Here is a 19,505-nt window from a genome sequence, read left to right as displayed (position 1 = left end):
GCTTTCGTCTAGCTTCTACTTTCAGAGAGACAAATTCCTTCAGGGTGTTGGATATCGGGTTGTCAACGTAATTTTCCTGTAAAGTTTCTTTCGTTGTAAGATCAAGGAAAGAAATACGTCATCGATAATATTTTCTCCATTCATAAAAGAGTATGGTCGTGTACACACGCCAGACGAAATGTAGCTCTGAGCCGCAGGTATTACTACATTGGGATGTGCTTTTTGGTGCTTCCCACTGATTGATTGCAAATAATACTACAGAAAAAGCTTTATACGACATTTACTAAATTTCAACATTTGTTAAAGTTCACCTAATTTCTATAGAACACGAAGTAAAAGCATACAATATCGATGAAAAACTTCATATTGAGGTTCTTTTGATCTAAACTATCTAAAAGCATCTATGCTCTCAGAACCGGCGTGCACTTATTTCAAAGTGCAAACAAAAGCAATGTCAGAAAGCTCCCAGCAACAACGCAGGAGACTGAAAATGAATACTTTGACCAAAGTCTTTCTCTCCAACTCAGTCGAGTCTCTAGCTAGTTTTTTAACCGTCAAAGAAGTATACTCTTTCGCATAAAGGAAAGCAGCGACGCGTGTTAACGCGAGTTATTCAAATTGCAACAAAAACGTACATCCAATAGCATCCTCAATCAATTGCACCAATTCATCTTAGTCTATGCCTTCATTGCCAAATACTCAGTGATTGTTCTCATAGAAGTCTGTTCTTTCCTATCCGGCCTCTTCTGCTCATTGGACCTTTGCATCTTAGTTTTCAATTTGCCAAGTTTCGACTTGACTGAAGCAAGTGTTGACGTTGTCGATTTGATTGAGACATTGCTCGATTCTGTTTTCTTTAATTCTGACATGATTGGATGTGATACTTATTTGTTTAATCTGTCCTCTCAAAGTTGAATCCAAAAGAAGACTTTTACTGCCTATTTATAATGTATGATATTACCTTCATCCAATTAGTAAGCGGTAAGAGGAAAACTGGATAAAGTGAGTCACACACACACACACACACACACAAACACACTAAATGACTTGCTAGACTAAACTTCTCCCAAGGTATTACACGTCTCACATCGTTTATTATAGTAAATGATCTGCATGTTAACTTAGCATTGTTTTGATGACTAATTTAAACCCCCCTCTCAAAAAATCATATGGTAGCGCTCCCTCTCGTAAACTTTTATTTTGTGTACACTAATTTGTACGGCTGGAGGACGGAAATGACGCCGATCTCGTACAGTATTTTTGTGTATTCTTTTCTTTGTAAAGCCCTAACTCCTAACTCCTTCTACATCTAGATTGACAGTCCTCGCAACTGCATTACCTTCTTTACATTCAGAACCAGTACTTACCGACATCCCACTCTTCTATTCAGTTATTCGCTTGCCCTTCCACAAAATTCACGGCATCCTCCTTATTGATCCCCACAATTGAACTCACTTTATTATTAAATACAACCCCATAGAATTTGTTTCCTGCCAATGACAACAACTCTGAACGGAATGTAGTACATATAAACTGTGCGTTTGAACTAAGTGAATGGATTAGGGATGCCACTGAAGTGCGATACTGAGTATCTAAATTTGAATCAATCTCATCAAACAAGTAAAATGGCGCTGGGTCGCAGTGTTGAATGGCAAATATTAGTGCAATTGCACATAACGACTTTTGTCCTCCTGATAATTGCTCAATCTTCTGTTGTTCATCATTTTTGGAATTGAACGACACTGAAATTGATACACCAGTGTAGTTGTCAATGGAATCATTTACGGCTCCTTCTTCCCCTTCACTTACATCATCTTCGTCATGCTGTTGCGTTTGCGTTTGCGATTGCATTTGCGATTGCGTTTGCGATTGTGTATCCTTGACATTCTTCTTTTGCAATTCCAAGTACCCCACCCCTTGTGGCACCAATTTCTGAAATATCTCATGAAATGCTTTGGCAACCTGTTTAAAACTACTCATAATGGCCTCCTTTTTCTGCTGTTGCAAATTGGCAATCAACTCTTCAATCGATTTCTTTGATTCGTCCAATTCCTCCTTTCTTGCATTCAATTCATCTCGCTGCTTTGTAAACTGATTATACTGCTCCATGGCCTTTTTATTGATATGAGAATACTTTGTCAACTTGCCATTCACCTTGTTCAATTGCCCCACCAAATCATTTGAACTAAACTTGTCAAACTTCTCTGGTTGGAATGCTTCTTCTGGTAACACTCCCAACTCTCTGATCCTCTTATTCACTTCATCTCTAGTCTGTTCTTTGATCAGTTTCAAATTCAATACTTTTGTCGCTGACTTTGAAAATTTTTCAAAATCCTTTAAAGTGGTGATTTGTTGTTCGTTGGCCCGTTGCAAGCTCTTTTCATTTTCACTAATTTCTTCCAGAATTTGAACAAAGTTGCCACTAGCCTGGTCCATGCGTGACTGAGCCGTGTCAAGTTGCATCTGCAAATCCTCCATCTCTTGACTAATTTCATCAAACTCCTGCTGTAGCAAGTCTTTATCACCTAGTGATTGCTTCTCCTGTGACAAGAGGTTCATGTTCAACCTTAAACTCTCGGCGTCATTCTCTAACTCACTTAACCTTGTATCCAACTCCAATGCTGATGTTACAACATCATCCAACTCATGCTCAATCTCTGTGATTTGATTATTGTACAGTTCAAGTTGACAAACTTCTTCCTCACTCAATGAATCAGTGAAATCTGAATTCAATTCTCTTTCAAATTGTTTCTGGTTGGTGCTCAAGACTCCCTTTGCCGATTGTAATGACTCCAAATTTGATCTCAACACTGAAGCTTCTTCATCGAGATTAAACTTCTTTGCTTTCAACTGCGACAATTCAATTTCAAACGGTTCCTTTGCTCTCTCCAAATTGTCTAAATCTCTAATGGTTAATTGCAACTCGTTATTCAAATTTGTCATTTCTTGATTAGCATTGGATATTTCTTGGCCAACCTTGTTTATTTCCGCTTCAGTTTTGACCAACTCGTTTCTTTTCTTGGTTTGTAATTTCATTGCATCAATTCTTGATGTCTTGAAGTCTCGATACCCACCTGACAAAACCCCCTTGGTGTCAACCCTATCACCATCTAACGTAATACACGTTAATTTGAATTTACGAGAAAGCTCAGCACCTCTTTGCAACTCATTTACAACTAATGCTTTCCCAAAAATCTGACTCATTGCTTTTCCAACAGTTTCGTGGTCATATTTGAGTTTCGAAATCAACGGCAAGCATTGATTTTCTTGAGAGTCAGGATATTCAAACACCAGTGTATCTTCAATACGATTTAAAGGCACGAATGTAACTCTGCCTGCTTTGGTTCGAATTAATTCCTCAATAAGCAAAGCAGCAGTGGCATCAGTGTCAACAACAACATGAAACAATGCCGTCCCAGCAATAACCTCTGTAGCAACTTTGTATTTATCACCAACTTGAAACAATTCTGCAACCGTTCCATACACGTTTTTTTCGAGATTCAACTTCTTGGCAATTGATTTCACAGCCGCGATCCCTTGGGCTTGGGCGCGATCCATGGTTCGGTTGACTGTATCTGATGCATTGTTAAAGTCGTTAGTAATGGAGTCGAAAACACTCTTTAAACGAATCTCGTCTCTCCACAAACTTTTTCTTTTGTCTACACATTGACTGATTTTCAGCTTCAATGATTGAATGCTGTTCTTTAATGTAGATATTTGCACGCTGTTGTTTTCATCGTTCAAAAGCAGCTCCAATTCACTGATCCTTTGAGAACAACTTTTCTCGTCACCAATTTTGGATTTGAGCTCCTTCGAAACATGCTTAATATCTTGCTCCTTCTCCTTAACCTGTTTTTTCAATTTGGAAATCTCGTCTGCCAACCAAGAATCACGTTTCTGCTTATTGTCGAATTGCAGAAATCTGTTTTGCTTAGAATATAGAGCTCTTTGTTTAGAGTGCAACTCGCCCAACTGCTGTTTCAATTCTGATTCCCGCTTCTGCATCTCGACCAAACGAGGCTTCTCTTGTGCAATTGAGTCTAATTGTTGCTTGATTTGTAGGCGATGAGTCTCAATCTGTTCATCAATGTCACTGTACTTGTCATCAGCTGTATCCAAATTGATCCTCAACTCATTGATTTTGATTTCCTTTTCTGCAATGCTCTTCAACAATTGATTGTAGTCTAAATCAGTCTGCTCCTTCTCCAAAAGCAATACTTTCAACGACACTTTCAACTCATTGATTGATGTTTGTAATTGAAGACACAATTTTTCTCTTTGCTCCATTTCGCTCAAATCCTTTTGTGAATCAGACATCAACTGCTGGTGTCTCTCCTCTAATCCTGTAATTGACTCATTCAATTCATTAAACTCCCTATCAAAAATATTGTATTCCAACACTTTTTTTTGCTTCTCCAATGATTGAAACTCCTTCAAATCGTCACTTTCAATCTGCAAATCACTGATTTTCTCATTTATACTATCCAAGGCCTCATCAATTCGTTGCCTCTTCAAAGTTGATTGGTTCATCTCCTTCATCGACTCCTTTAATTTACTCTCAAAAACAGAAGCACCACTAACTTCCTTCAACAAGGTTAACCTCTCGTGATCCTTGGAGTTTGTCAAGCTGGTAATTCTTCCTTGAGGTACAATGTAATACGGGTTTGATCTTGAAAACCCAGCACTCTCCAATAAGTTCATGATGTCGGACCTTGTAGCTGATTTCCCATCCAATGAGTAATCGTCCTTCTTCATACCAATAGTTCTTCTTATGGAGATCTCGGACCTGGAAATGGGGAAACGGCCGTCAGTGTTATCAAAAACAATTTCAACATAAGCAGACATAACAGTACCTGATCCATCGTGTATTAGTGCTTGTCTTTCCTCTCTTGTCATGTGCGTGTACGCGTCACTAAGTACAAATCGAATGGCAGCAAAAAAATTTGACTTTCCTGAACCATTTCTGCCAACAACAACATTGCAATTGGGACTTAAATCATCAATAACAGTAGCATTCTTGTAAGTTTTGAAGCCCTGTATGGCTATCTTTTTAATGTGCATTATCCAATGACTGGTTATAAAGACTGATTGATGTTGTCTACTTGATTTTGTTTTTGTTTTTTGTTTTTTAGTTTTTTAGTTTTTATTTTTCTGCCTTTTCTGTTTTTGGTACTTAGACGCGTATCCTTTTTAAACCGCATCTGTGTTGCTGGTTCAACTATGAGAGTAGGACCAAGGGCGTCGGTGAAAAACCTTGATACTCATTAGTGATGCTGATATTCTACATCGTGATCTATTGCTGATACTGATCGTGGTAGAATATTCATGAGACCTTCAATAAGCATTCAAGAGGCTACACAGAAGTATCCGATCATAAATTCACATCACACATGGTCATCACTATATAATACGAGGTTGGTATTATCTTGATATTGTTATGGCTCTGAGGATTATCTCAATCATTGAGCGATTGTTTGCCAAGAATCTATACACAAGTGAGTCCAAAATATTAAGTTTGGAACATAACAGGAAATATGCGCCATGAGCACTTGACTTGTTAGAAAAAAAAAAGTTGATCTTTATTGCATTACCCAGTATATCCAAGGAAATAAGCTTAAAATATAAACAAATGACAAGTGAATCTGATAACATGAATGTTTTTTCAAAATGGTTGTGCATTTTTTCTTGACACGACAAGGCTACAGAAAGATGTTCCTCACAAACACTCCAAATCATTGGCGATTGATATGAATGGGAAATCTCATCCCATTTCCCACAACATATAATAAATCATCACAGTATGACGTGTATGTGCTATGTGGGAGGGAGGATGAAGATTTATCACATGAAGTCATCGCCACTTCGTTCTAGATGTCTCGGTGTTCCAATTCCATTTCCACGATCTTCGAAATAAGTTCCGTCTCATATATATATATACACATATATACGTACCTGATTTGGCCACTACCGGTATTGCTACAATTATTTCAAGTCATCCATCATGAGTTTGTCTGACAAGATAAGCGACGATCTTGAGAAAGATCATGGCCATCGTCTTTTAGAGACAATTCCAGAAGGTTACATTAGTTCCATCAACAAATCTGGTTTAGAACTTTACGAAAGAGCCCAAGAGGTGTCTGAAGAGGACGATGCAGAAATTTACAAAAAGATTGTTCGAAAGTTACATTACAGAATTGTTCCTTTGTTATGTTTTACTTATATGCTTCAATTTTTAGATAAATTGTCACTAAATTATGCTTCCGCTTACACTTTGATTGAAGATTTGGGCTTGGAGGGTCAAAGATATTCATGGGTTGCAGCTGTCTTCAATTTCGGATACTTATTCTGGGCCCACCCTGGAAATTATATTATTCAAAGATTACCCGTTGCCAAGTACACTTCGTTCATGTTTTTTTTTTTTTTTTTCATTGTCGATCATCTTGATAGGCCACGTTGGATTGAAAAATTACCCCGGTGCTTTTGTTATTCGGTGTTTGTTGGGTATGTTTGAGGCCGGTATCAGCCCTTCGTGTATGATGATTTGTGGTTCGTTTTACACCATCCAGCAACAACCTGTTAGGATGTGTTTGTTTTTATCGTTCAACGGAATTGCAATAATGTTGGGTGCATTATTGGCTTTTGGATTGGGACACGTTGAAAATGCAACAGTTACTCAATGGCAACTTATCTTTCTTGTTATTGGATTAGTCAACTTTGTGTGGTCAATAATTTTCTTTTGGTTCTGTTCTGATTCACCTCAAGCAGCCAAGTTTCTTTCCGAGCAAGAAAAGTCCGTTTTGATGAAACATATTGCCAAGAATAACCAGGGTGTCAAGCGCCAAAAATTCCAAATGCATCAGGCCCTTGAAGCGCTCAAAGATACTACGGTGTTGATGTTGGGTGCTATTGGTTTGGCAAGTGGTGTGATCAACGGTGGATCGTCGAATTTTATTTCCGCCTTGATCAGAGGGTTTGGGTTTACAGGAATTGAGGCTACAGCATTGCAATTACCTTTGGGTGCCATTGAATTGGTCTTTGTTCTTGTGGGTGGTTTCATTGCTTTGAGGGTGAAAAATACACAAGATGTATTGTGCTATTTGTGTTTTGCATAGCTCCGCTAGGTGGGTTTGTTGGCATACAAACAATACCTTTGGAAAAAAGGTGGGATTTAGTTGGGTGTTCGTTCTTGCAGTACATCATTGGAGGTCCAATTATCATGTGTTGGATCTTGTTGAATGCCAATGTCTTGGGGAGTTCGAAAAAGACGATAGCCAATGGGTTATGGTTTTTGATGTACGCAGCAGGAAACATTACTGGAGCCAATATCTTTTATGCTGATCAAGCTCCAAAATACAGGAGTGGCATCATGGGAATGTTGACAAGCTACTGTGGTATCATGGCGTTGGCTATTTTGATCAGATTGGTGTACATGAGAAGAAATAGTTTGAGTGATAAGGAGTTGGGTGAACCCGACTCAAGAGCAAGCAGAACAAGCTGTTTTGGATGGGTTTATTGGTATGACTGATTTTGAAAACAAGGGAGGGGGAGGGAGGGAAGGATTGAGATACTTCTTATGAGAAAGTACTGACAGTGTTGGTGTATATGATATAATGTATCTTCAATGACATGTTATAATTTGTAAGAGACGGCTGCGAATGGACAATACTGCATACAATAAGATCTTTGTAGAGAAATAAAAGAAATTGATGAAAAAAAAAGTAATTTTGTTTGTCGTAAATAGTAAACGTTGATTTCTTTATCTCTCCGTAGGAAGAGCTATGGCGAGAACTAGAAACCGGTCCAAGAGGACCTCGGCCAAGGAAGAGGATATAACTTTGAGGTCTACTGCCTCGATATTCAAGAATGCAGATCCAGCGCTTTTTGAAGAAGAGGACAAGAAGAATACACCGACTGAGGAAAAAACCGACAATGAACCAGTGGGAAGTGCTCAAGAAGACATTGCAAATGCCGCATTCCCATTTAACTACCTCTACAAATTTCAAGATTTTTTGAATGAGCATGTCAATCTTTTAAAGGGGGTACAGTTGCTTGTCATTGGGTTCTTTGTGCAATTGATTTACTTGAAACAAGATGAATTTCCCCACTTGAAACAGACACTACCAATGATTTGCTTCAGTTGCATTGGTGTGGTTGCATGTACGGTGCTTAGTATAGTCAAGAGCAAACAGGAAAAACTTCATGTCCCCGACTTTAACTACTTTTATTGTGTGTTGATTCCGTCATTGATTGATATTGTTCATTTTAACCATAATTGGATTCTTGTCAATTGTGCACTCAACTACTACATTGTTGATCAAATGAATCCGATTTTCAACTTGATTTCAAGTGTGATTTTCTTTGAAATTTACAAAGAAGACTCAAAAGCCACGTTGGACACGTTTCAGTTTATTCAGATCACTTCAGCTCATTTTTTTGTAAATTTTGCTTTGAATTATATCAATGATCTTAACGTGCAGGCTACGGATGAGAGTGACGTTGCTAAAGGCAAGAGGTCTTTGAAGAAGTCAGAAATACAGTTAATTTGCCTATTAGTTGTGAATATTTTATTCAATCATGAGCTAGTTGGACAAACTTTACCTTTACAAATATTTCAAAAGTTGCTAATCAGCTTTATCGTTACCGGAATTTTTGCATATCCTGTTTACACGTTTGTACCAGGATTGATAAACATAGCTGTGTTTGGAGGTATATTCTCCTACTTGACAATATATCAGTTGAACCATGTGGTTGGTCAAAACGCTTTGCTTTGGTTGTTGGAGTATATTGAAAACGATGCAGAAAAGATTTACTTGATGAAAGTATGGGTTAGTCTGGCAGTTGTTGTGATACCATTGGTTTTCTTTCTTGCTGATTCGGTCAGTTTGAATGTGAGAAGAAAAATCTGGCATTTGTATGTGATTTTTGCATTCACGTTTTCCCCAGAGATCTTGTTTGGTGAGACACAATTTACCTTGATTGCATTACTCGGTATGGTCATTGTGTTTTTAATAGCTGAGGCTCTCAGGCTCAACCAAATCAGTTTTATTGGTGAATTTTTGTACAAAGTGCTTGACAAGTTCCAAGATTCAAAAGACAAGCAGGGCCCGTTGAATTTGTCGTATATTTATTTACTTGTGGGGGTCACCACACCAGTTGTTTACGACTATCTTGTGAATGGAGAAAATACAACTATGATAAGGTACGTTGGACCCATATCGTTGGGAGTTGGAGATACTTTGGCTTCGGTCATTGGCAAGAAATTTGGGTCATTTAAATGGAAAGGAAGTGAAAAATCGATCCAAGGTACTGTTGCATTTATTGTTGGTGTATTAAGTGCCATCAATCTCGTTGAATATGTGAATGCTAGAAACAAGAGTTACATACCCATAGCCAATTGGGAGAACTTGATTGTCACAGTCTTGTTGGCTGGTTTGTTAGAAGGCACGTCCAATCTTAATGACAATTACTTGATACCATTCTTTTTCCCAGCTACATACGAGTTGTTAAATAGATGTTACTAGACATTTAATTTCATGAATCATTATCGACTGTGCTATATGTGCTCCAATACAAAAACGCGCCATCTGCATAATCACGTGGTGTCTTTTTTTTTTTGTTTTTTTTTTTGTTTTTTTAATTTTTCCGTTCACCTTCAAATCCGTTCTAGACGAGGAATCACCCTCATATGAGCGTATCAAAGTTTGACACTTTTTCCCCCTTTTCTTTTCTTGACACATTAACTTGCAGTCAGAGATCATATACTACACAATGACATCACACAAGGTTCCAAAGATTTTGTCGCGAAATGACGTTGTTGATCTCATAGCTGATGGGAAAGTGATTGTAATCTACGACAGACTGGTATTGAATCTAACATCATGGATATCGAAACATCCAGGTGGGGACACGGCAGTTTATCACATGGTAGGTAGAGATGCTACTGACGAAATGAATGCTTATCATGGTCCAGAAACGAAAAAGATGTTTAAGCGTTTTAGAATTGGCGAAATAGACCATGCTTGGGAGAATCTTTTACCACCAATTCAAGGGGCTGTGTATGAAAAAGGTCGCTATGTTGAAATCAGGACGTCTGATTTGGATTCCAAATTGGATGGTGGTTCATCGGAAAGTGGCTCAGATTTGGACTTGCAGTCTTTGCCAAGCTCCATTTCGGATAAAGAGGATGAAGTTCCGTCAATGGAGACGAAAGCGAGGCAAGACAATAGTAAGTCCGAACCAAAGCTAGTCAATCCAGTGGTGCCACAGAATGTATTGGTTACAGAGGAAAACAGAAACAAGTTATTTCCAGTTCAACATTCCCCCATAGTTGACCCAAAGCTCCTTACGAAGAATTATGATAATCAATTGTCGCAACAGGATATCTCGTCTCTTCCTGCACTAGATTACGATACACAACAATACTTGCGAGATGAGTACAGTAAACTACATGAATTCCTCATCAGTCACAATTTCTATCAATGTGATTATTGGGCATATGTGAGGGAAGTTGCTAAAATTGGATCACTTTTCTTGTACTCATTGTCGTTTTTCAAATTGGGTTGGCTCACCACTAGTGCCATTTTCATGGGTATGTCGTGGCACCAAGCCACTTTTGTTGCCCACGATGCTGGTCATGTCTCCATTACCCACAACTATCAATTTGACAATCTTTTTGGGATGCTTATTGCTGATTGGTTTGGTGGATTGAGTTTAGGTTGGTGGAAACGAAACCACAATGTTCATCATTTGATCACCAATGATCCTGTTCATGACCCTGATATTCAGCATTTGCCATTCTTTGCTGTTAGTGTCAGGTTATTTGAAAATGTTTACTCAACTTATTATGAAAAGGTCTTATGGTTTGATGCATTTGCCAAGGCAGTGATTCCATTGCAACATTTTCTTTATTATCCTATGTTGTGTTTTGGAAGATTTAACCTTTATAGACTATCATGGACACATCTTCTATTGGGACAAGGACCAAGACACGGGAAAGCAGCTTGGTTCAGATACTTTGAACTTGTTGGATTGAGTTTCTTCTTTTATTGGTTTTTTTACGTCTTGGTGTTCAAGTCGATTGATGGTGGTTGGAACAGGTTCAATTATGTCATGGTGAGCCACATTGCCACCATGGTGGTTCATGTTCAAATCACATTGTCACATTTTGCAATGTCAACGTCCGATTTAGGAGTTAGTGAATCATTCCCTTCCAGACAACTTAGAACCACGATGGATGTTGATTGTCCTGAATGGTTGGATTTCTTACATGGGGGCTTACAGTTCCAAGCTATTCATCATTTGTTCCCTCGTTTACCCCGTCACAACTTCCGACGTACACAGCCTCATGTGATTGATTTTTGTAAAAAAGTTGGACTTCCTTACTCCATCTATGGGTTTGGTGAAGGTAATGGTGTTGTGATTAGTAAGTTGGCGGATATCGGGAAACAATGTACCATTTTGCTTGACGCTACAAAGAAATACGATGGTGATTTGTATTAGAATACTGTGGTTGTTTATGTAAAAGTTATTTATTAGATTTAGACGAATAGACGTTTAGAATCATGGGGCTTATATAATATCTACTTGCGGTCTTTCATGACATCGTGGTTTATCTTCCCCTTGTCATCCAAATACCTAATGAAATCAATAACCAAACTGTTTTCATTCTTCATCTGATCTTGAGTTATCAAATGCTTAAATAATGACGATTGTGAAGTGGCTGTATTTTGAGTTCTATTGGAGTACAATTTAGGCACGAGGATCGTAACTCCGTTCAACTGTCTCTTGGAATGAGTCAAAGTATTGTTGAATTTGGTTGCAATTGGGTTTGGATCATCTCGAGGATTAGGTGCTTCATGAATGTTCTTACACCTGTTTCCATATTTGCATTTGCCGTATTGTTGGAAAAATCGACAAATCGTTTTACTTCGTTTATTCTCCAGTGGTCCACCACCATTTGCATCTCCTTCTCCTTCTTCATCCTCTTCCAAGGATCGCTTTTGTCTTTGTGGTTGCTGATATGATTTGCGTTTCTCCTCCTTGAGTTGTTGCTTTCGTTCGACATTGGCTCTAGTAGGCCAGTTTTTCTTTCTTGCTTCTATCCACTTGGCTATATCTTCTTCTGTCTGAAGCGTGATGTTGGTCCCCGGTATACTAACTACCTTTTTGGAAGTGGTTGTTGGTGAATGGGGTAGTGTGTCTTTTGTAGATGAGGTTGCATTGTCACTTGGTATTGCTGGCGGTTGTTCGGCAATGGCTTGCGCGGTCGATGTATCTGGCGTCTCATTCGGTAGATGTGTCGGTAGATCAAGTAAAAAGTCCATCGCTGCTGTGTAGTCGCCAGAGCTGGAGGAGATGATGCTGTGATGATGTATTTGATCTTATCGCACTTTTTTTTTTTTTTTTTTTTGAATCGCAACGAAAAACGCTGAGAGAAGTGTCTAGTTATAAGCAATTACCGAAAATGGATGGACTAAGGGATAGAACCTTTTTTATTTGGTATATTTTTCATTCTTTAAATTCTTTCTTGTGCCAATGATCTATATCGGGTGAAAGGTTTGACACTCCTACATCCACTGGTATTTTGACTTGCCTTTTCTGTGATATTAGGGAAAGGACGACCGCAAATTCCTTGATGTGTATGTCCCAGTTTGTTTGCAATGTAGAAAATTTCTTGATGTGGTTACTCAATTTATTCCAGTTGAGCAACAGTCGGGAACTCTGGTGCATTGTCACTTCATTTTTGGATGGTCTAAGGATTGATAGTATAAGTGATATTGTTCTACCGTGGAGTTTTATGTATGGGAGAAGGGTGGCACTCTCTGTGCTCTTCAATGCGATGCTTTCTGTCAATTGGAGAAGAATGTTGGATATGGTGTCCCATGCCATGCTTTTTAGATCTTTCTTGAGCAATACACATGAGATCTTATTTTAAGAAGTTTTCAGGTATATCTGTTAAAATTCAAATGCGTTAAAATTCAAATGCGTTGTAGATTAGCCTCTAGATACAATTGAATGAATTCTCAACTGATTAACCCTGAGCTATTGGAAAGGGAGAGAACCGCTTGATGTTAAACGTGAGAGTTGTGATTGAAATCATGTCACTCTGAGAAAGATTCACGGCCCCAAAAAATTCTTTAAATTGTAGAAGTAACGTGATTATTTTGAGCACCACTGGTTTGCAGATTCAACCTACAAACCCATCAATTGGGACGATTGGTGTAGTGGTAACATAATTGCCTTCCAAGCAATTGCCGTGGGTTCGATTCCCGCATCGTTCAAGTCGTCTTTAATTTTTTTTCATCAATTTGGCTCTAATCTTCTTAGTTTTTGCAAACTGCCTTATTAAAAGGAGGCGGGAAGTTCTTCTTTGAGAAATAGACCCTTCTATTCCGATAGAGTGATTGGGGCAAGTAAAATTATGGATCGGTTCATCTTGTATTTTTGACAGTTTTTTTCTTTTTTCTTTTTTCTTTTTTCTTTTTTCTTTTTTCTTTTTTTGCAACAAAACCATCGCAACGAAAAAGCAAATTTCAGTAATCCTCGTTATTAATTCGGTTAGATGTGGAAAAAAAGTTGTGCTGTATGTGGCTGATTTAAATTCAAAGTTGAACGAGGCAGCTATGTATATGTGAAGAGAGAGGGAGAGAGGGAGATTGTATTCGTGTTGTGTATGTACAACACATTCACTTTTAAAAAATTGCAATGTCTAGACGAGAGATATACACTTGTGATTGTTTTGTTTCAAGTTACACACGTGCAAAAGAGTTGAAACACCAAGGTTCCCATGTGTGTTGGTGTGTGTACACGGTGTATACTTACTTCTGTGCTGTTTTTGCTTTTTGAAGTTGGTCTGCAACCAAATACTGGAACTCCGCTTAAAATATTTATAATAATTGATAATAACGAGTGAAATTCTTTATTCTTTAGACTTTGGTTCTTTTTATTTTTTTTTTTTTTTTTTTTTTTTTTTTTTTTTTTTTGTTTTTTTTTTTTTTTTTNAACGAGTGAAATTTTTTTTTCTTTATATTTTGGTTTTTTTTTTTTTTTTTTTTTTTTTTTTTTCTCCTTCTCTTTGAGGGTTTGTATTTACTTTCTTGCTTCTCCATTACTATAAAGCGTCATGTGTCATGAGTGCGTACTGTAACGTAACTGTTCATGAAATTTGTGTACCTTTAAACGGACATATACCGGAAGTGAAGAAGGAACAGTGGAAACATAACAAACATTGTGTAAGTTATGCAGTACAAGTCATTAATTTTAAGTAGTTGACGACTAAGCTTCCATTGATATCGCTTAATCTGCCTGGACATTGTATTTCTTATGAGGTAAAGGAGTGTGTATCTACCATGATTAGATGACGGAAAAACAACGTGAACATAGAGAGAGAGAGTAATATAGTCCATTGTTTGTGGGTGAGTCTTCTACTGTGACTATTGCCATTGCTATTGCTATTGCTATTGCTATTGCTATCGCTTCTCTAATTTCAGCATATTGGTTGCTGAAATTTGCGACGAAAGATGGTTATTGATAGGTAGTTGCAAAAGGTAGTGTACTTTGGAAATATTATAATGGGAGTAATGAACTTATTTTTTCTCTTCCTTTTCCAAGTCGAGGGCAACGGATTTCGTACAAAGTGTTTTTTTTATTTTTTTTCTTCTTTCTTTTTTATTTTTATTTATTTATTTTTATTTTTTTATTTTTATTTTTATTTTTATTTAATCTTTTTGAGGGGTGAGAGGGATTCATTAGTGACAGTGTCTCAAATGTTGTCTCATCTATGTCTCATAGAAGAAGTAGATCAAAAAATCTTCTCTATCTTTACAAATCCTTACACTTTACTCAGACACACAAACACGCATGATGCTTTTGTTGCTGCTGTTATTGTTGTTTCCGAAATTGCTTTAGACTATGATAATATATATATGTACTGTAAAAGAGTGAGTTATTTTACAACCAGCACTTAAAGATAGAGAAATATTTGTATGGTATAGAAATAGCAAAGTTAAAGGAGAGAAAGAAATTCTTTTTTTTTATTTTTATTTTTATTTTTATTTTATTTTTTGTATTTATTTGAAATCCGTTTGTTTGTCTCACTTCAGACTAAAGAGAATAATATATACATGATCTGTATAGTTGGATACATGGTGTATATAGTACAGTATATTAGAGTTATCTTTTAGCTAGAGTTTTGAGTAAAGTATCTCCCTCTCTCTCTCTCTCTCTATATATATATATATATACACATATTTCTCTAAAGTTTGATTGCTTCAACAAAGTATTAATATATGAATTTAAGGTTAGATGATGATGTCATTGAAAGTATAAAGTAAACAAGTCAAATTAAAACAAACAAACAAACAATGCACTGTAAAGAAGAAGTACACGCGATACGCTTCGCACTTCCTCTTCCATACTACTACTTGTTACTATTAACTGCTATTGCTTCTTTTACGTTGCTGAAAATTGTTAAATTAAATGATGTTGTTTGTTGTTCACATTTTTATTCTTCTCTTGTATTTTGTGTAACGGACTTCAGCTGCGAAATTTAAATAAAAAAAATAAAAAAAATAAAAAAAATAAAAAAAATAAAAAAAAAAATAAAATATTTCAATACATCGTCATCCATCAGAACATATGTCTCTCAAGTCTAATGTATATTTATATATATATATATATATATATACCAACACTTGTTCTTCTTCTACAAGTGAATCAAAACTATAATTTCCTTTCTTTCACCTTGCCAATACAATATATATATATTCCACATATCACTTCTTAGAAACTACACACCATTTTGTTTACACACATACTTAGTGGACTCTCGACTATATACATTTGCAACTTTCACCAGTCATTAGTTAACACATGATAGCCTAACACATATACATACACATATACATACACATATATACGCACCCCCTAATCATAGATAGCCACAGGTAATTTCACAACACAACTTACCCATTTCATATATTGCACACTATCTTAAATACATTTTCTCACCACATTTTCAAAACATCACAGCACGGGATAGAGGGAGAGGAGTATACAACAAACAACCACTCAATAGTATACTCATTTTTCACTTTACATCTGTCCATCTACAACTATGGCAGATTGCAATAAATTTACATCAACAGGTTATTCTGCGTCGACTGCTACTCCAAACATCACGTCGAATATAACAAACCACAATAGCAAAAACAACAATACTCAAAATGCATATCACACCAGCGGCTACAACAGCCATTACAGCAAACCATCTTTTGATGCTACCGCAAATATACAGATAGAGTCACTGCTGAGGAATAATGGCGGCTTCCAGCACAGTTTAAACCAATCCCCCCTACCTGCACCTTCTGCTTTGCATGCTAATCTTAGCTTGCAACCACCCCCACACCCACTTATGTCCTTGCCTCCACCGGTTACAACTGCTATGAATAGTCAAGTTAAGCAACCTTTGCGTGCCCCTATTGGCAACAATGGGTTTTATAACAAACAGGGCTCCTGTTCCAATAATACTGGTGGAGGTCACGAGGAACACAATAGTTTTCCTTCAAGAACTACTCCTCACTTTCAAATGTTTGATCACAGCACAAACCATAATCTTGTGGGAGACAACTTTCACCACGATCAACAATACAGCGTTAGCAGTGGTGGTGAAGCTGCTTTCGATCATGTACCTCAGTCGCACATCAATGGATACCCATTGAGTCACCCTAAACCAACATTACCTTTACCAGAAAGTCATCAACAACAACAACAACAACAACCACAACAACAACAGTCACAGCAGTACCCTTCTCGTTCTTCTTCCGAGGACTTGCAGAAAAAGTACAACGTTTCTTCTGCAAATGATAGATTCGACTCACTGCTGTACCACATGGGTCAACCTTCCAATTCAAATTCACAGTTTGTACGTCAATTTCTGCACCACTTGAACGAAAACCACTCAGTCAATTTGAAATTCATCAAAAACCTCAATACAATGATGGAAAACTGGACCGAAGAGGAGATAAAAGCAAGCAGGAGATTGGTCAAGTTTGATATCCTGCAAGGGCAAAATAATGGCAACAACAACAACACTGTGCAGGTGATCAATTTCCAACCACTTCAACCAAATGATTATGAAGTAACACAAGCTGTTGTTTCTTGCATCTATTGGCGCGAAAAGAATAAGTTTATTTGCACTTCAGTCGACATCATTTTGTTGCTCGAATACTTTGTACACCAAAGTTTTGGTATTGAAGAGAAGAATCGTATTAGACGAAACTTGCAAAGCTTGAAGCCAACCACAGTATCGAGATCAAACAAGAATGATCGAGAATTCTTCAGTTTGATTATGGGGATGGAAAACCCTCGTCCAAGAAATATTGAAAAGGACTTGAAGGTGTTCAACTGGAGTGATTTGGGTAAAGCAATTGCTAAAGTAATGTCAAAGTACTATATTGTATCATCCCCATCACCAGGGTCAAGAAATTTATGGTGCAATGGTGGCCCCCAACTGTATAATGTGCCATTGTCAGGTTCATCACAAGAAAGCTCTGAGTCTCCATCAGCACCAGCACCAGCATCAGCACCAGTACAAGCGAGGCAAGGGGATGTGACAGCATATTCCAACAGTATTCCATATCATGGTAGCCCACCACCCGCAGCGGCTCCATTATCATCAACGCAGAAACCAGGCTTGCCTCCTTTGGCTCTGGTTGCTTCAGCATCTGATTCTTTAATTCCACCATCACAACTTCCTCCCAGACAGCCCTCACTGTATTCCGAGGGTGGAAATACATCATCCCTTTATCGAGATTACTCCACGCCCAACTCACAAAGCATCACCTATCAAGGAGACGCCTTTCGGCGTACAGTCTTCCACTCACCATTGAATGCTCAAATCAGTGGTACGTCCTTGGATAGCTCTAATGTGTGTAGTGACGTAACACCTACGTATCATCCTAAAGAGTCAAATCAACAGTACCATCATCGTTATCATTCGCCATCTACTGGCATTATTCCCTTACCACTACCACCTCCTAAAATTCACCCCTCCAATACGATTCCTTCCCACTCACAAAGAACATGGAGTGGAGGAGGGGTGTTTTTGCCACTGTTGCAACCACGTCAACAACATCCTATTTCGTCCTTGTCGCAGCAAGCTTCGCCACCGTCGCCAATTTCAAATAGTAGGTCTATTGCTCAACTTAGGAACAATCACACCCCAGTTCGAGGCATGAATCTGGCCCCATCGATTTTTGCAAGCAACGAGGAACTGCTGTTGCTGCTGTCAGATAATGAAAAGCACCAGAACAGACTTAGTACGAACTCAACTGCACTTGCGATTTCATCATCAGGGGAGAATCCACCAACAACCAATCTTTCAGATAGTCCATCGCCTGGAAAGGAAAATGAGGAGGTTGATACCGGCTCGGGCTCAGAAAGATCTTCATCCGGCAATGACGGCGACGAAGTGGGCAGTTCCCTATCTGGGGATTCCAAAACAAGTGGTGGTCATTCGGATGGTAGTGGACGTTCTAGCAAGAGCAATGGTGAATCAAACAGTGCCAGCTCTATCAGCAGTGGCACCAAAGATTCGTCAAGTTTGTTTTCGTTACCACGTGACTCAGGTAACTCCAGTCAAGAAAGTTCGAGACCGAATTCCTTGCCGGGAAGCGGCAAATTTGCGCCATTGAGCTTCAACTATAACAACAGCAGTGTGAGTTTGCTCGGAACTAGTAACGATTCTGGCGATCCAGTGTCGAATTTGCCCAGAAACAAGAGCAATTTGCGGAGTCTTATTGATTTCGAACAGCCTTCACCTATTCTCGAGCACAAGGTTGAGGAAGGAGGAGAGACTGACGGAGACGAAGGCGTTCAAGATGAGGACGAATCTATGGAGGATGAGGAAGACTACAATAAGCAGCACCACAACAATAGCAACCTACTTGGGGCCGATAGTTCACCACCAGTTTCTAAAAAGAGAAAAAGACGTTTTCAAAAGAAGGGTAGAGGCGAAACAACACACCAGGTCCAAAATAATGCAACTTCACATTACTTTGACAACAATAGCGACAAAAAGTACATGCCTAAACAGCAACCAACTGCAACCAATGACGATGGCGCAACGACTTCGAAACCACAATTGCCACCGATTTCGCAAATACTCAAAGCGGAGTTGTATTCAAGTGACAACAAGAGCACACCAGGTTCGCCAATGTCACCATCGACTTCACACCACCTACACCAAAACCAGTCTCCACCTCCTCCCCCAGCAACGGTTGCCACACACAATGAGCCTTTAATTAGAAAAGTGCAAAGTTGGGATGACCATTGATTAAGGAAAAGGTGTATGACTACCTATAGAGATTATTTTCAGTTCGTCAACTAGTGAGATTTTTATACAAAACGGTTTAATTTGTATAGTTTTTTATTTTTTATTTTTAATATAATGGAGAATTTATGATGATAGACGAAGCAGCAGCAGTATAATATAGAAAAAGTAGACT

At 38.2% G+C, this 19,505-nt stretch overlaps 4 protein-coding genes and 1 pseudogene across 5 annotated transcripts; 3 read left to right on the top strand and 2 right to left on the bottom strand. All coding sequences in view use genetic code 12, as the record gives it.

Moving 5' to 3' along the window:
- Positions 1 to 1,386: 1,386 nt before the first annotated feature.
- SMC3 (cohesin subunit) lies at positions 1,387 to 5,061 on the bottom strand (the record flags this gene model as incomplete). Its single annotated transcript, XM_051753931.1, has 1 exon — positions 1,387 to 5,061. The coding sequence occupies one exon, from the start codon at positions 5,059 to 5,061 to the stop codon at positions 1,387 to 1,389; it is 3,675 nt and encodes a 1,224-aa protein (XP_051607109.1).
- Positions 5,062 to 6,001: 940 nt separating this feature from the next.
- Positions 6,002 to 9,521, top strand: KGF57_004422 (annotated as a pseudogene). The gene is made up of 4 exons: positions 6,002 to 6,408; positions 6,581 to 7,085; positions 7,193 to 7,515; positions 7,793 to 9,521. Coding segments are annotated over exons 1-4 (2,964 nt in total).
- Positions 9,522 to 9,768: 247 nt separating this feature from the next.
- On the top strand, positions 9,769 to 11,499 carry SLD1 (Sld1p; the record flags this gene model as incomplete). The annotated part of the gene is made up of 1 exon (XM_051753930.1): positions 9,769 to 11,499. The coding sequence occupies one exon, from the start codon at positions 9,769 to 9,771 to the stop codon at positions 11,497 to 11,499; it is 1,731 nt and encodes a 576-aa protein (XP_051607108.1).
- Positions 11,500 to 11,579: 80 nt separating this feature from the next.
- KGF57_004420 (uncharacterized protein) lies at positions 11,580 to 12,323 on the bottom strand (the record flags this gene model as incomplete). The annotated part of the gene is made up of 1 exon (XM_051753929.1): positions 11,580 to 12,323. One exon carries the CDS (start codon positions 12,321 to 12,323, stop codon positions 11,580 to 11,582), a length of 744 nt encoding a protein of 247 aa, XP_051607107.1.
- A 3,791-nt stretch (positions 12,324 to 16,114) lies between these two features.
- Positions 16,115 to 19,333, top strand: KGF57_004419 (uncharacterized protein; the record flags this gene model as incomplete). Its single annotated transcript, XM_051753928.1, has 1 exon — positions 16,115 to 19,333. One exon carries the CDS (start codon positions 16,115 to 16,117, stop codon positions 19,331 to 19,333), a length of 3,219 nt encoding a protein of 1,072 aa, XP_051607106.1.
- Between the last annotated feature and the right edge of the window lie 172 nt (positions 19,334 to 19,505).

Source organism: Candida theae, assembly GCF_024610275.1.
Source record: "Candida theae strain CBS 12239 chromosome Unknown scaffold29, whole genome shotgun sequence".
NCBI lineage: Eukaryota > Fungi > Ascomycota > Pichiomycetes > Serinales > Debaryomycetaceae > Lodderomyces > Lodderomyces theae.
Note: the sequence above shows the minus strand (reverse complement) of the source record. Positions and strands in the feature narration are given on the sequence as shown.